General features: G+C 42.2%; 1 protein-coding gene across 3 annotated transcripts in view; it reads left to right on the plus strand.

Annotated features, from left to right (window-relative positions):
* The window catches only part of TMEM132B (transmembrane protein 132B), a 691,327-nt gene that overhangs the window by 199,097 nt on the left and 475,275 nt on the right, over positions 1-16,955 (plus strand). For all 3 annotated transcript variants that reach the window (XM_043976443.1, XM_043976445.1, XM_043976444.1), the window contains exon 2: positions 67-961. In XM_043976443.1, the coding sequence (XP_043832378.1) occupies positions 67-961 (895 nt within the window). The remainder of the gene's footprint in view (positions 1-66; positions 962-16,955) is intronic.

Genomic DNA, 16,955 nt, shown 5'->3' on the forward strand with positions numbered 1-16,955 from the left:
GATGAAGAATGCTTACACAATGAAACTTTGAAATTGTTTTTTCATTTCTTTCTTTTGGTTGTGTAGTGATGGAGAGCCGGGGAATCATGGACAGTCTCCAGAGATTTTCCTCCTTGCCTGCCTATCTGCCCATGAGCTACCACATCTGCAATGCTGAGGTCTCCTTCTTTCTGAAAGAGGCCAACCAGGACCTCATGAAGAACTCCAGTCTGCAGTCCAGGGTGGAGTCCTTCTTCATCTATCGAGCCAAGGAGCCCCCCACGGTGAATGCCAGTTATGGCCCCTTTTCTGTGGAGCGGGCGATCCCCCGAGACCTCCTGCTGACCTTGGCACCCTTTGATCACTCAGAGAAATTTACTTTTAATTGGAAACTAAAGTCACACATCCTTGACAGCTCCATCTATTCCAACAGACCAAAAGTACAGACATTGTTTTATGTCACAGGAATGGATTGGGAGGAGAACAACCCAGTGGAAGACTTGCCCTGTGTTAAGATGTTTGCCATTCTAGAGTCCAGGGAAGTGGTGGCCAGCTGTAGGCTACAGGGAGACCTGGGACTTTGTGTTGCAGAGCTGGAGCTGTTGCCTGACTGGTTTGACCCTGTCCCAATCCTGGATCCTGAGGCAGAGGCTGAGGCTGAGTTAGCAGCAGGAGGCACCCCTGTGGAGCTATTTTACAAACTGTGCCCCGCTGATGAGTGGGGCAGATGTTCTCCAGAGGATGGCAAATGGGAGAACAATATCCATTCGGGCCAAGAAAATACTCATAAAGGGTTTTCGCCCATGGAAAGGATTGGCAGCGTAGTTGTCTACCCAACTCAGGACCAGACGAAGCGGTCCCTTGTGAGGCTAGATGAGAACCTGGTGATCTCTCTGCCGCTCAACCCTGTCCGGGAAGGGGATACTGTCACCTTCTTTGTGTCCCTGGCTGGAGGCTCTACTGCAAACCACTTTACTCTCAGGTAAGAAGCTTGGCCCAGTTTGGCAATGTAGAAATCGATTCTTGATTGTCAGTCAGATACGTACCAAACACCGACTTCTGTGCCCAACCTCCGTACTAGGCACTTTGGGGAGGAAAAAGAAGCATAGCTCATATTCTGACTTTCAGAGTGCTTATAGTCTAAGTCTACCTGGGGAGAAAAGATATGCACATGTGAAACATTTTGAGGATAATCCAGGCCACCAAAGTGTATGTTACCACAGTTAGATAAGTTTTACAAGGAGGAGGGATCAGTTCGGGCTAAAGCAGGCAGAGATGATTTTATGATGAGCCTTAAAGAATGGGGAATATTTGGAATTTAAAGCTCTTCATTAGCTTCCTTTCATAAGATTCCCCTTCACTCACCCTCTATTCCAATCAAACTGCTCCATTAGGTATTCCCTAAGCATGACCTTCCAACTCCTGTGTGCCGCTGTCCTTGGTACCCGGAATGTACTTCCTTCTCTGCTTTAGAAGCCCTAAATTCCTTTAAAGCACAGCTCTTGGCTGCTATCATCTAAATCAGGCCTTTCTTTATTCCTCTCCCTCCCTCCCCCCCTAAGTTTTTAGTGTTCTCTATCTCTTTAAATTAGTATTATTTTGTCTTTGCTTCTTCATGTATATGTTCTATCATTCTCCCCAGTAGAACATAAGCTTTTAGAGGGCAGGGATTCCTTGATTTTGGCTTTGAATCCCCAGCACATAACCTACTGTTTTGCATATAGTAGTTGCTTAATAAATGTTCATTGGGTTGACTTGAATCAATTCTAAAAAGAGAAGCAGGAAGGGTATTCCAGATCAGAGGAACAGCCTGAACCAGGGAACAGAAGTTAGAATATGCAAGATGTCATTACTTAGCGTGGGGCCTTTGCATATATTAGTTGCTGCATACATTTTTAGTTGAGTTGAATTGATCCTGAGGGAGATTGGTTTGATTGGAGTGGAGGGAACATGCAGGGGAGTAGCTGTTTTCACAGTCAGGGAGGGAGGATAATTATGGAACTATGTGAACAGGAAGGTGGAGACTGCTGCCTTAGCCCCGACGAATATTGGTTATGTTCTGAAGCTGCCTGTGGGAAACTTCTAACAGTGGGGATGGCCTAGGCCTCTGGGATAATGTTCCTAAAACTAGTACTTAACTAGAAAAGTGGCTATATTGATTAGGGAACAAGAAAGACTAATGATGCCCTTTCGTGGCAGAGCAGTGTCTGGGAGGGTATGTGTGTGATTTTTCCTGTGTGTCTGCATTCATGTTTCCCTTAGTTATGTATCTTCTCATGCATTGGCCCATGCTGTAAAATACTTGAGGTCGTTCAGAATATACCAAATGGCTAGGCAATGGTAAGTCTTCTCTTGACACCACATGCTAGTCCTTCCTTTATTCTTTTGGGCATGCCTACAATAGACCTTAGATGATGATAATAATGATGGTGGTGGTGGTGGTGGTGGTGGTGGTGAAGAGGAAGGTGATAATAGCTAACATTTATATAGCACCTACTATGTGCCAAGCATTGTACTGCATACTTTAAAAATGTAATCTTGTTGGATCCTCACAACAACCCCAGGAGGTAGGTGCTATTATCCCCATTTGACAAATGAGGAAACTGAGGCAAAGGTTAAATGACTTGCCCAGGGTCACACAACTAGTGCATGTCTGAGGTCAGATATGAGGTCTTCCTGACTGCAAGTCCAGTATTCTAGCCACTGCAGTATCCTGATTTACAATTGCTCTGTGATGCTGACAGTAGTGGAAACCAAGACTGGAAAGGCAGAAAGGGCCCCCAGATTGAGGAGGGCTTTGAATGCATGGTGAAAGGGGCAGACTTTATCTTGTAGGCACTGGGGAACCATTGAAGGTTTCAGAGCAGGGGAATGACGTAGAATCTGAGAATTTTAAAACTGGGAGGGAATTTTGATATGGCTTGTGTCCATTTGTTTTGATTAAACTTAAAATCCCAGATTCCTGAGAACATATTTTTAGGTAGGACTTTCTCCCCTTTGGCAAATGGCCAAAGAAGTGGCTCTTCAGTGAGAGATGGGCCCCCTTCCTTTGTGAGTCCCTCTTCACTACAAAGACTGTTGTAACAGGATTTACACATGGAATTCATTGGCATGCTAACTAGAGTTGAGGGTGGTGAGATGATGGGAGAGTGGGAATCACAGGATAATTGTGGGATTTAGAGCTACAAGGGCCCTTGGAAGTTGCCTTGTCCAACCCTCTCATTTTATAGCTGAGCCTTCTGGGTCTCTGAAAGGGAACAGTGACTTGCACTAAAACATTTAGGTAATAAGGATCTGAGCCAGGATCCAAATTCCCTTTGTGTGAAACTAAACCTCATGCTTTGTCCATGGAGAGGGAGAGCAAGAGGGAGCACTGTGACAGAAGAGAGGGCTTTTCCCATAATTCTCTTTACTTTTGTTTTGGGTATGGAGACAGAGGTGCTCTCATTGTCAGTCATCAATCATCATTCCTGGGACCCGGGGCACAATAGAGGATGAAGCCTGGAACAGTGGAATGTGTGTGGATCTGGGTCAGTCAAAAGACCTGGGTTCATATCTTAGCACTGTCATTTACTGGTCCAGGACCTTAGGTAAGGTCTTCTTTCCTTATCAGGGACTCAGTTTCCTCATGGGAGTTTGAATGAGGTGTCCTCTGAGGTCCCCTCCTGCTCCAAGTCTATGATCTACTCCTAGAGTTAGCTTAAAGATGCCTGCAGTGAATTTGTAGAGGATAAGTTTGTAACATGACACTGTCATGCATTCAGTGACAAATATCCTTTATTTTAGTCATCAGCTCAATAAATGTTACTCATAAAAGAATAGTAGCAGGATATCAACTTGTCCCAGAACTCTTTGCCTCGACCTCCTTCATGCATGAAAAACGAGGACAAAATAATAACAATGATAAGAGAGATACTAATGATTGCTGATCTTTGTAAAGTACTCTTTGAGTTGCCAAATGTTTTATGTGGATTATTTCATTTTTGTCTCTTAAAAACCCTGTAAGGCTGGTGCAATTAATATTATCTTCATGTTGTAGGTGAGTAAACTGAGACTCATAGAAAAAATGACTTGCTAATTGTCCCAAAATTAGTCAGCATCAGAAGTGGGACTCATTCATTCATTTATTCACTCATTCAACAAGCATTTATTAAGTGTTCACTCAATACGAATGCTTAAGTTCTATAACCCTGTGCTAGAAGTTGGGGATATAAATATAAGCAAAGAGAAAGATAGTCCCTGCCCTCAAGGAGCTGACATTCTATTGGGGAAAGATTACATATAAAAGGGGAATTAAAAAGGGGTGGAAGAGTAAGGGGAGGGTACTTGGGGTAGAGCTTTACAGAGAATAAAGGATCACTGGTTTGGGGCCCTTCTCCAAAGTGAAAGTTTCTGAGATAAACTGCAGTGGGAGAAGGGGCCAGCATTCTCTCTAGTACACGCCACTGCTTTTCTTTTCTTTCTTTTCTTTTTTTTTTTTTTTGGTGAAGCAATTGGGGTTAAGTGACTTTCCCAGGGTCACACAGCTTTTCCAAGAGCAGCTTGGTGGTGCAGTGGATAGAGCACCAGCCCCAGAGTCAGGAGAACCTGAGTTAAAATCCAGCCTCAGACACTTGACACTAGCTGTGTGACCCTGGGCAAGTCACTTAACCTCTATTGCCTTGCGCCCCCCCCCCCCAAATCACCTAGATCTTTTATATCTGACAGTTTGGAAACTGAGGCAGAGGAAGGTTTAGTGCCTACAATGTCACCACTAGTCAGTGGCAGAACTAGACAAGAGGACCCAGGTAGGTCTCATGGATTCCATGACTCTATTTCCCCGGTAATGTAACACTGTCTTTGCTTTAGAAGGTTCTAGAAGACAGGAGGATGATTTGGAGAATATCAGAACTTCAAGGGACTTCTGGGAGCCTCTAGTCCTCCCTGGCTTGGTTAAAAACCTTTCTTGAGCCTTGTGAGGGAAAATCAATCCTCTTCTCAATAATTCTCAGGAACTCAGCATTGAAGTGACAAAGGCTCTTTTATTTCTTTCTCATGAGAAGGAGGCACCCTAGTATGCAGCTAGTGGGTGTCCAGAATGGAGGCTCGCAGGCCCTATTTTATCCCCTAGTCCCTAGCACGAATAGACCCTCCCCTTTTTCATCACTAATTGATTACTCAAGGGTTACAATCTACCAGCAAAGACTAGCAAATAGGAATGCAGTATTCCCAACCCTAATTATTGACCTAATTGAGACCAGTTGGACCTAATTGAGTCCAGCTCGGGCTCCTAGAACCATGTGATTTTGTTTGCCGGAGTGCGAGGAAAGGATCTGAGACCTTTGTTCTACAAGCAGGTCAGGAGGGGTATGATTGACTTTTATATCTTCATTGAGAGGAGACAACTACCCATTTTCTCACAAGCCTCCATACCACAGCAGTGCCCACAAATGCCCAGTGGAAACTGAATCTGGAGAATGCACAGCAAAAGTTCTTCGTTTTATTGCTGGTGGAAAGCGTATCGAAGTAAATATTTTTGCCTTGGGAAATCTGTTGTTTCCCACCATAAATGATTGTCTGTTTTAATCACGTCCTTCATAAATGGAAGGGGGGTACGCTCGGCTCTGGCTCTGAGGAGACACTGTGTCTGAATGCAAGATAATCGCAGATCCCTATTTCTGAGCTTAAGTTGTGTTGAGAGGGAATAGAGATGTGTGGCGTTCATGTGTCATATTGCTATTTCTGACAGCGTGTGTTGGTGTGTTGTGAGAAGCCAGTTTGGGGCAGAGACAGCATTTGTTATTCGGAGAGCACAGAGTTAGACACAGGTTAAATATGAACGCCCAAAGAACACCGGGTAGCTAATTGGCTCCTCTGAAGGCGAGACAAAGGGAGGTGTGAAGTGCAGGGAGGGAGGAGACAGAAATCAGCTCTGACTCCTCTGGAGTCTGTCACATTTTGGAGAAAACTTGAAACCTGAACCTTCCCAGGGAGCTGAGGCAGGATTGTGGAGGGGAGAGAGTGCTGCTGCATGTGGAGTCAGGAGACCTGGCTGAGAAGCTCAGCCCTCTGTTTTCTTACCTGTATTACCTTGGACAAGTCATTTATCTGCTTTGGGACTCAGAATATTCATCTGCAAAATTCCATTTAAATGTAAGAGGACAGAGATAGTTTCATTTTTATTTTTGTATTCCCAGCAAAATGCCTGACACATTTTTTTGGGGGGCGGTGGTGGGAACCAAAGCTATGATTTAGCCTGTGGAGGGAACTCCCAGGCAAGATTCTCAGATCAGCACATTCTCTGTAGCTTAAAGCCTTTGAGAGTGGTTAATTGATTTGCTCAAGGTCACACAGCCAGAATATAGCAGAGATGGGACTCAAACTCATATCTTCCTGACTCTGAGACTTATTATCTGTGACACCACACTGCCTTTCTGCCCAGAATATCATAGGTGTGTAATAAACACTTTTTAATTGAATCGAATAGGTCTCAATCTATGATTCTATGACCCTGGGAAAATTCACTTCGGGAAGTCTAAATATTCCCTCATAGCCCCTATATGGGGCCGGCCAAGTGGTACAGTGGAGAGAGCACCAGGCTTGGAGTCAAGAAGATGCATCTTGGGCAGCTAGGTGGCTCAGTGGATAAAGCACCCGACCCTGGATTCAGGAGTACCTGAGTTCAAATCCAGCCTCAGACACTTGATGCTTACTAGCTGTGTGACCCTGGGCAAGTCACTTAACCCCCATTGTCCCGCAAAAAACAAAACAAAACCAAAAAACAAAACAAAACAAAAAAAAGAAGACGCATCTTTCTGAGTTCAAATCTGGCCTCAGACACTTACTAGCTGTGTAACCCTGGGCGAGTCACTTCTCCCTCTTTGCCTCAGTTTCTTCATCTGTCAAATGAATTGAAGAAGGAAATGGCAAACCACTCTAGTATCTTTGCCAAGGAAACCCCAAATAGGGTCATGAAGAGTTTGATGTGGCTGGGAAAAAACAAAAAAACAAAAACAACTCCACGTGCCCCTATATACACACACAAAAATCTTTGGGTTCAGCCACATTCTCTGAGAAGCCTTTTCCTATTCTCGGGTTTATGATTGTATTTCTTTGGCCAAATCACTCAATCTTTGTCCAGGGATCTGTTTCCTCATCTTTGAAATGAGGGGATTGGATTTGATACCCCCTAAGGTTACTTCCATCTATAAATCTATTATTTTAGAGCATTTTAATCTAATCTCTCATTTGGCCCCATTTTCTCCCTACTTATGTTGCTTCCCCTCAGTAAAATGTATGCCTCCTGAGGGTAGGAGCTTTTCTACTTTTGTCATTATGTCTTTAGGATGCTAAATAAATCCTAGTTGAATGAATGAATGAATGAATGTGCTCATGGTTTTTAAAACTGATTTTAGCTTCTGGGTCTGGAACATTTATGGTTTTTTGTCCATTCTTCTTTCACCTCAGGAATTGTTAGTCCTTGAAGAACTCTTTGTGTTGCCCCAAGCAATCAACTGACTAATGTTTATTCCAATGTTCCAAGCAGATGAATAGTCGTTAAACCCTAGTCTTGCTCAGTGGGGGGATACTGAGTAAGAAACAAAACAATCCCTGCCCTCAAGGATCTTACTTATTCTGTGTTCAGCCTGGGGCTAAGTGCTGAGAAGGAAATGGAAGTGTAAGTCAAATTCCCAGCACAAAATGGATAAAAAGAATGAGAATTCAAGCAATGAAGATGGCTTCTGAGGTAAATGCCATATTCTACAAGAGGCTTTTTCTTCATCTGTTTTCTTGTTCCCCCTCCCAACTAGCTGCTAGTGTTTTCCCCTTTAAGGCTTTCTTCCACGGACTCTGTGTATCTTCTGTGCACCTATTTTTTTTTCTATGTTTCCTATTAGAATGTAAACTCCTTGAGGGCAGAGACTGGGTTTGCCTTTCTTTGAGTCCCCATTGCTTAGCACAGTGTCTAACACATACTAAGGGCTCAATAGATACTTGTTTATTAATTGCTTCTAGGAATGTAATGAAGACTGGAGGCTAGATTGATTTACTAGAGTTGACCCCTTCCACTCTACTTAGAATACTAATTGGAATTGTCTCATCCTTCAGGAATCACCTGATGGGTTTTGGTGATTGTTAACACATTAAGGATTCATTATTTGTTCAGTGTGGGGAACATAATTGAGAAGGGGGGAACTTTCTACAAATGCTGGTCACAACCTCTCTATCACTTAGTAAATATAAGTCTTAGGGAGTTTGAGAATTGAATGAGTTGCCCAGGGTCACACAACTTATGTCAGAGGTAATATTTGAATTTGGGACTTCCTGACTCTAAGCCTAGCACTTTATCCTTTACACGAGGCTGCCTCCATGATATTAAAATAATCTTCTGTAAAAATTAAGATATATTTTAAAAATAGATTTAAAAATAGATTTTTTAATGCCATAATTTCCAAACTATGTGGAAGGAAAAATGTTTGAAACATAGAGACCTAGAAGAAGAAATCAAAACCATGTACTAACAAGATGAAAATCATACCTGTTGTCCATGTCCTGAAGTTCTACTGAGGATCCCTTCAGTGAACTAGAGAAGATGAAATTACATCTCAGTATTTTTATTCAGGTCAAAATTACAGTAATTTTCTCTACCTATAATTATCCACAGGACATTTAGCTATAAGGAAATAATAGCAGGATATTGACTTATCCCAGCACCAGATAGTTAAACTTTTTTGAAAACTTTGAGGATGAAATGATAATGATGATGTTAATAGTTTATAATTAAAGAATGCATTTTATGAGAGGCAGCATGATATAGGAGAGAGGGGATGGGGAAGAGAGAAAATGAAAGAGAAAAAGAAAGTGAAAGAGAAAAAGTAAAAGTAAAAGAGAAAGTGAGAAAAAGAAAGAAAACATGAAAGAGAGAAAGGGAGGAAGGGAGAAGGGAGAGAGAAACAGGAGAAAGAAGAAATTGGCTTACATTTCACCTCTGACACCAATTGTGTGACTCTGGACAGGTCACTTAAATTTTTAGTATTCTAGGCTCAAAGACTCTAGATTTCAGAGAAGCTGTTGATCTGCATTGGTAGGAGTTTCCTCACTTGGGAGTGTCCTATACCAATGAAATCACTGGTCCAGCTTCTCCTCCTTATATTAGACCAAGTACTTTCAATTGCACCCGGGAAGTGTGGCTAAGTGGATATGGAACATTGTACTTGGAATCAGAAAGACCTGGGTTCAGAAACCATTTCTGGAAGTATGTGACCCCGGGCCATATCACTTAATCTCTCTGTGCTTGAGCTAATTCTCTAGGATTTATCTCTTTAAGTCATAGGAGAGTTACAATGGGCATGGATGAAATCACGGATGGTCCCTATAGTTTAATTTTGAGTGTACCCTCTTCCCTTCCCTCTTCCCCTCCCTCTCCTCCTCTGTTTCTCTCTTTCTTTCCCTCTCTGTCCCCCTCAGTCTTCCATGTGATCTCCCTCTATTCTCTTCTATATTTTGCATGGGTTTCTTATTTTTCTCCAGCAATCCGTGTCTTTCCTTCTCTGAAGAGAGACCAACCCCTGAGCCTATTCTGGTCTACTACTCTTCTCTTTCTCCTCACCCTCTTTTCTTTAGGAGCACTTTTCTTCTTCTTCCAGGTGGACTATTTCCACTGTGAAGAGGAGAGAACCTGACTTAATGTGACAGTCCTGCCTTTACATATCAGGGAGGGGTTCTAGTCTTTGCCTGATGCTGATTCTCTATGATCTCTGGTAAATTTCTCTTTCATCTTGGGCTTCAGTTTCCCCTTCTGTGAAGTGAGTAGGTTGAGCCTAATGGTCCCTATGGCCTCTCTAACATTCCCTGTTCTAAGGGCCCTCCCAACTCTGAAACACTGTTCTAAAGGTCCTCCAACTTCTGACATTCTCTGTTCTAAGCACCTTCCAACTCTGACAGTCTTTGCTTTGAGACTCTTCTCAGCTCTGACTTTTTCTCTTCAGGGGCCCTTTCCCCTTAGACATTCAGCATTTTAAGGTCCTTCGAAGTCTGATATACTTTGTTCTGAGGGCCCTCCCAGATCTGACATTTTCTGTTTTATGACCCATGCCAGCTCTAATCTTCTGCTCTCTCCTGGTATTCCTTGGTCTGTGAGATTGACCACATCTTCCACTATTCTTGGTTGAACAAAGCTTCTTTCTTGCCTCATTTCCCAGTTGTTGCCTGCCATATAACTGACATACATCAGGGAAATAAACAATCCCTCCTCTCTCCAGGGTATATCTCAGGTTGGGGTTTTTTAAAATGAGTTACAGGGATAGTAAGTAAGACTACCCAGGTAGGTTGCTGGACAGATGGCACTGGGTGCTGTGTTGCCCACTGGGGTTCATGTGAAGCCAATGCATCTCTATTTTTAATGTTGGTTGCCTGTCAATCAAAATGCTTCTAATTGATGGAGACATCTGCTACAATCCCTGCTGTTCTGACAAATCGTGCTGCTTGTTCCTTGAGTTTCTGGAAGATTGACAGCCTCCTGTAATCTGGGCAAGGCAGTCCTTTCTTTTGGTAGCTAATCAGAACATCAGAGAATCATAGACTTTTAAAGGATGGTATGTTCTTAGAAGTCATCCAGTCCCATCTTCAATCCCATGCTGATCTCAATTATTGATCTTTGCCATTGGGCCCCAGAGTCTGGAATTAAATGAAACCCATTTGTTACTAGTTTTTACAACCACAAGTGATTGGGGGCAGTCATCCTGACCCCCTGGGGAAGCCTTTTTCATAATACAATCTGTAGGATAGATTTTCTTTCATCACCTACTTTAACACAGTATTCAAAGCTACCAGAATTAGAACCTCTTGCAAATATATAGGTATCTTTTTAACATCTAGAACAGACATATACCTAGCATGGGATATATGGGGTTCTGCCCCAGGCACTGACATCCAAGGGTTCTTCATCTTTGGGAAGGTCTATTTCCTGCGAGATGTGACTGAGAGCTTTCACCCTTGCCTTAGGGGGCTGCTTCCATTGGGACACCCCTCTGCCTCAGGGTCCTCTTCCATCTTTCTCCCTGGCCATCTTTCCATTAGCCACCTTGCTGCCCAGACCAGAGACCATGCTTTGGAGAACTTAACTCTTTCAGTACAAGAGGTCTTACTTTGGGAACCAGATTTCCTGATTAGTAAGACCCTGAAGAGTGCACTATATGTTTTTTTTTTTTCAGGGCAGTGAGGGTTAAGTGACTTGCCCAGGGTCACACAACTAGTAAGTGTCAAGTATCTGAGGCTGGAACTGAACTCACAGTTGGTAAGGCAAGCCCTGGTCTTTTAGGTCGCAAAAACAACTCTTTTGGTACAAACCCTAAGGAGATTATGTGTACATGCTAATAACTAATCAATCATCCATCAGTCAATAAGCACTTAAATACCTATGATATGTCTACAAAGACAAAGAGTGAAGCAATCCCTACTCTTGAGCTTATAACTACTGTCCTCTAGTCCCAGAATGCCCTTCAAAAGCTCAGTCCAGATGCTTCGTCCTGACAGGCTTTCCCCAATTCTCTCAGTTATTAGCATGTCCCCCACAAAATAACTCTATATTATTGTTTGCCTGTAAACTTTTTGAAGGCAGGGATGGTTTTTATCTCTATATCTCCAGTGAATAGTATAGCAACGGGCACATAGTAGGTGCTTTATAAATGCTTGATAAATTGAATTGCATTGAAATGTCCAAGCTGGAAGAAAAACCTGAGACCACCTGGGCCATCCTTCTCATTTTACAGAGACTGAGGCTTTAACTGGAAGGTGACTTGTCTAGTTGGTGGCACAAAGTAGCAGAGTTGAGGTTTAAATTAAACTGAAAATTTCCTTACAGTATATAATCTTGTTTGAGCCAGTGAGGTAGGAAACTCATTTACTTCTATGGGCCTCAGTTTCCTCCTCTGGAAATTTGTACTAGATGGCCTTTGAGGTTCTTTTAGTTCTAAATCTATGATTCTTTGATCTAAGCCACCCTCCTCTTTTCCTTTGTCTTCAATGAAGACCACATCATGGTATAGCCAAAAGATGCCTGGTTTGGGATCCAAGAAGACCTGGCATTTAGCTCTGGCTTCAACACCAGCTATGTGGCCTTGGGTGAGTCTCAAGGCTGGTGCAATGGAGAAAACACTGGTTTGGAGTCAGGAGACTCATCCTTTCTATTTGTATGACCTTGAGCAAGTCATTAAATCTCCCTATATGCAAGTTTTCTCATCTGTAAAATTTGGGGGTTGCAGGAAATGGCCTCTGATAAGTCTATAATTTCTCTCTGGGCCTCCATTTCCTCCTTTGTTCAACAACAGTGTTTTACTAGATAGTCTTTGAGGTCCCTTTTAGTTGGAGTTGTGGAGTTGTAGGGCTGACCTACACACCATCACCAGGAAATGACCGCGTCCTTTTTTTGTGTGTTACAGAATGGTGGTGTATATAAAGCTCATTGGGTATGCCAAAGGGGAAGACTCGGAGCATTCATTGGATGTGTGCCTACTGAGCCCCATTTTCCAGGGGTGGGAAATAATTCTTATCATGAGTATTTGTAGATTTATAAGAAACCAGTGGGCAGACTCTATTTGGGGTTTCTTTTAAATACCCTTTTAGAGAGCTTTATTTGAAAATGGAATTGTGTGCAAAATAGGCTTGCTGTAATTGGTTTGTGGAGAGCTGGTTCAATTTGCCTCTTCAGCGATAACAGATGTCTACCCTAGGTGTACATCATCAGTAATTTTAAACAGATTCAAATAGGATGGGCCAATCTGGAGCACAGGGTACATTGTGTGATCATTTTATTTCAAGTGGGGGGAGGAGCGTCATTTCTTAACAGTTTTGTCAGATTTCCCTTGAGCTCAGGTGGCAGTTCCCATTTATTCTCCCATTGTTTGTATTTCTCTTTTAGATTGATAGATGATAAATAGTTAGATGATATATATGAAGAGGTAGATAGAGAGAAGATAGATAGACATATGAAAGCTATAGAGACATAGATAGGTAGAGAGATAGCTGATAGCTAGATGGTATTCCAAAGACTAGAGTAACAGAGAAACCTGGATTGATACAGTAATGTGTTAGGCTAAAAATGGCGAGTGTCCAATTCTGTATTAGTGCTCAGATCTTGACTTCATCATGCTGCCTCTCAATTAAGAGCACAAACAGTGAAGTAGGGCAGCTGGGTGGCACTACAGCACATAGAGTGCTGGGCCTGGAGTCATTTTCCTGAGTTCAAATTCAGCCTCAGACACTTCCTAGCTGTGTGACCCTAGGTATGTCACTTAACCCTGTTTGTCTCAGTTTTCTCATTTGTAAAATGAGCTGGAGAAGGAAATGGCAAACCACTCCAGTATCTTTGCCAAGAAAACCCCAAATGGGGTCATGAAGACTTGGATATGCCTGAAACTACTGAACAAAACCAACAATGAACAATGAAAAAGTATGAATCTTATTACCCTCAGCCCCCTTTCCCACTTCACTCACTGTCACTAGAGACTTAGAAAAGGGTCACATGGGACTGGGGGCCATTTTTTTGGGGGGCATTTTAAAATTTTTCTTTGTTTCATGGGTTGCTGTGGCCCAAGAGAAAAAAATTATTGAGTGGCTGGCCTACTGATGATGGCTCTTCCCATGCATGGATGGCTAGATTGCCTCTCAGCCAAAAGACCTAATTTGCTACTGGGGTCATGCAGGAAGTCTTTCTAGTCTGGAGGTAAGTAGAAGGACTTATGCTCTGCTTCAATTACCTTTGAGAACTCATGGTCACCTCAATATCATCTCCAGTAAAGCATTGGGCTAGAACTATATAGAGGAATAATAATAGTTAATATTTATATATAATAATAGTTAGCATTTATGTACTGCTTTAGTGTTGGCAAAACACTTCACAAACATTATCTAATTTTTTGTATACGACAATGCTGGGAGGTAGGTGCTATTATTATCAACCCTGTTTTACAGATAAGGAAAACAAGGCAGGTAGATGTTAAATGACTTGCTCAGTGTCACCCAGTTGGTAAATGTCTGAGGCTAGATTTGAACTCAGGTCTTCTAGACTCCAGGTTCAGTGCTCTATCCACTGGGCTACCTAACTTTCAGCACTTTATAGATTATCTCAGTTTATCTTCACAAAATCCTTTTGAGGTATTACAGATATAACTATTTAAAAATTCTTCAGATGAAGAAATTGAGACACAGAGAGGTGAACTCTCTCAGGGTCTCAAACATCTGCTTCTTAGTATCCCCAGCTTCCTTCAAAGCTTAGTTTGTAGTTCAGACAAGAGTCTGAACTCTGAACTCTAAGTCTGAAAAGCATAAGGCTTTTCCCTTCTCCTAGTTAATAGTGCCTTCTCCTCCAAATTACATTGTATTTACTTTGTACATATTATTTTCTTATAGTCATGTATCTTTTTTTCCTTCTAATAGAATGTAATCTTCTAGAGGCCAGGAACTTTCATTTTTGTCTCTCTGTCTCTATCACTTAGCACAGTGCTTGGCACATAGCAGGTGCTGAATAAATACTTGTTCAGTTTGGATTGAGTAGAACATTAAATGTCTAAGGTAGGATTTGAATGCAGGTCAGGTCACAATACAGTTTTAAAAGTACCTCCTGTATATTTGCTTATGGATTGAGTTTTCTTTCTAAAAAAATAACCAATATTTGGTTCTGGATGGGTGCTCCCCATCTCCCTCCACCTCTAAGCAAGAAGACAAGAAGCAAACAACTCCAACTTGGACTCCCTGGAAGCAGAATTCTGACTATTCTAAGACGACTAGATGTATAATCATGCTTGAGGGACAAGTTCCCCATCCATTTTCCCATGGACCATTTGGCAGGCTTGTGAATAAGTCACATGCTACTGAAGTGAAGGATGTGTTCAATATTACTCTCATTGTGCATCTAGCAATGTACCTGTGGGGTGAAGGATGAGGTCTGTCCTTGTGACAACAGCACACAGGTCCTCTGTGAAAGATAATTGAACAGATGACTCCTTCAGGGAAAAACATCTCATTTTATATTATTTTGTATTTTTTTTTTGGGGGGGTGACTGGTGGGGGTTTAGATCATTCCAATTCAATCAAATAAACATTTAAAAAAGCACCTACTATGCACCACGTGCTGTGCTAAGCACTGGTGATACAATTAACTAAAAGAGAGACTTTAAGGAGCTTACAATCCAAAGAGGAAAGACAACATGCAAAAGGAGGCAGAAAAGGAGGGATGGGGCAGGACACCAGAAGATGCCCATTATGCGCAAGCAACAACACATAGGTGCTTATCTTATTTTTGAAAACAATAACTTACTTTGAACCGCTCAGTCACAAAATAGAGGCTTAGTACAAAATGGAATCAGTTATGATAAGTTGACAAACTTATTCCTACTATCTTTTTAAGATACCCAAACTTATTCTCACCACAGTCTATATAAATAAGCTATGTTTATTGTTGTGTTGTTGTTCAGTCGTTTCAGTCGTGTTCGATTCCTTATGACCCCATTTGGGATCTTCTTGGCAGAGATACTGCAGCGACTTGCCATTTCCTTTTCCAGCTCATTTTATAGACCAACAGGGTAAGTGACTTGCCCAGGATCACACAGTCACTAAGTGTCTGAGGCTGGATTTGAACTCAGGTCTTCCTGACTCCACTGCAACACCTAGCTGCTCCCAAACAATCTATGGATAGGACAAATAGGAGATAATCACCAGAGGGAAAGGCACTAACATTAAGAGGGATTATGAAATACTTCTTCTAGAATGTGGCCCTTAACTGAGATATGAAGGAAGTCAGGAGGCAGAGAAGAGAATGGAGAAAGTTGCAGGTATGGGAAACAGCTGGTGAAACTTCCCAAGAGTCGGGGTGTGGAATGTAATGTGGGAAAAACCATAAAAAGGCTAATGTCAGTGGGTTAAAGAGTCCATGGGGGGGGGGGCGAATAAGCTGCAAAAAGACCAGAAAGAGAGGAGGAAGAGGTAAATTTATGAAGTGACTTGCCCAAGGTCATATAGCTATTAAGTGTCTGAAGCAGAATTTGAACTGTACCTTGAACCCAGAAATTCTGTCTATTGTACCACTCTGCCTCTAGTCAGAAATGTATTGAGTGAATGTATTTGTTCAAAGGATGATGGAATTCTGGATTTAGAACTCCTTCACAGAAGGGACCATCTCACTTAAATGGATTAATAAAAACACAATCCAGCTTTCCCAGCACTGTGCTTGGCACATGAGAGGCCATTGTAGTCCAACCATCTCATTTTATGGAAGAGGAAACCGAGGACCAGAGAGATTGAGAAATTTGCCTGGGGTCACAAAGCTATCAACCGTGGAAGGCAGAAGTCAAATACAGGTCTTTGACTTTTGAGCTCGGCATTAGCCACTATGCCACGCTCCCTCTCTTTCTTCATCAATAGATGGGTTTGTTCAGAGGATCATGAGATTATAGCAGTAGAGCTGGAAGGGAGCTTTGAGACCATCTAATTCAATTGTTAATTGATTCAAGATTTAAAACCTAGCACACGTTAACTGAGCTCCGTTTGCTTATGAGTGCCCATTTGTACAGCGGTCTATAATGTGCATGGTACTTGAGGGTAACATAGCGTCAAATGAGATAATGCATGTAAAGTGCTTTGTAAACCGCCAAGTGCTATATGGATGTCAGTTTCTATAAAAATATTCAGTAATTTACTAGCTGTGACTCACTCTCTGTTTCTGCCAGATCGTTCCTGACCTCAACATTCCATCTGGATCATCCCTAAACTTAGAATCCCTTCCCTTCTCTTCTCTGCCTTTTAGAATCCTTCTCCTGCTCTGGAGTTCAGCTCAGGGACCACCTCCCTGGGGGACTTTCCAGGACACCCCCAGGTCCCTCATTCCCTCAGTTCATCAATTGATCAATCAATGAGCATTTATTAAGCACCTTCTGTTTATCAGGCACTCTGCTGAGAGCTGAGGATACAAATACAAGCAAAACCACTTCCTGCCCTCAAAG

This window comes from Dromiciops gliroides, chromosome 1 (assembly GCF_019393635.1).
Source record: "Dromiciops gliroides isolate mDroGli1 chromosome 1, mDroGli1.pri, whole genome shotgun sequence".
NCBI classification, from domain to species: domain Eukaryota; kingdom Metazoa; phylum Chordata; class Mammalia; order Microbiotheria; family Microbiotheriidae; genus Dromiciops; species Dromiciops gliroides.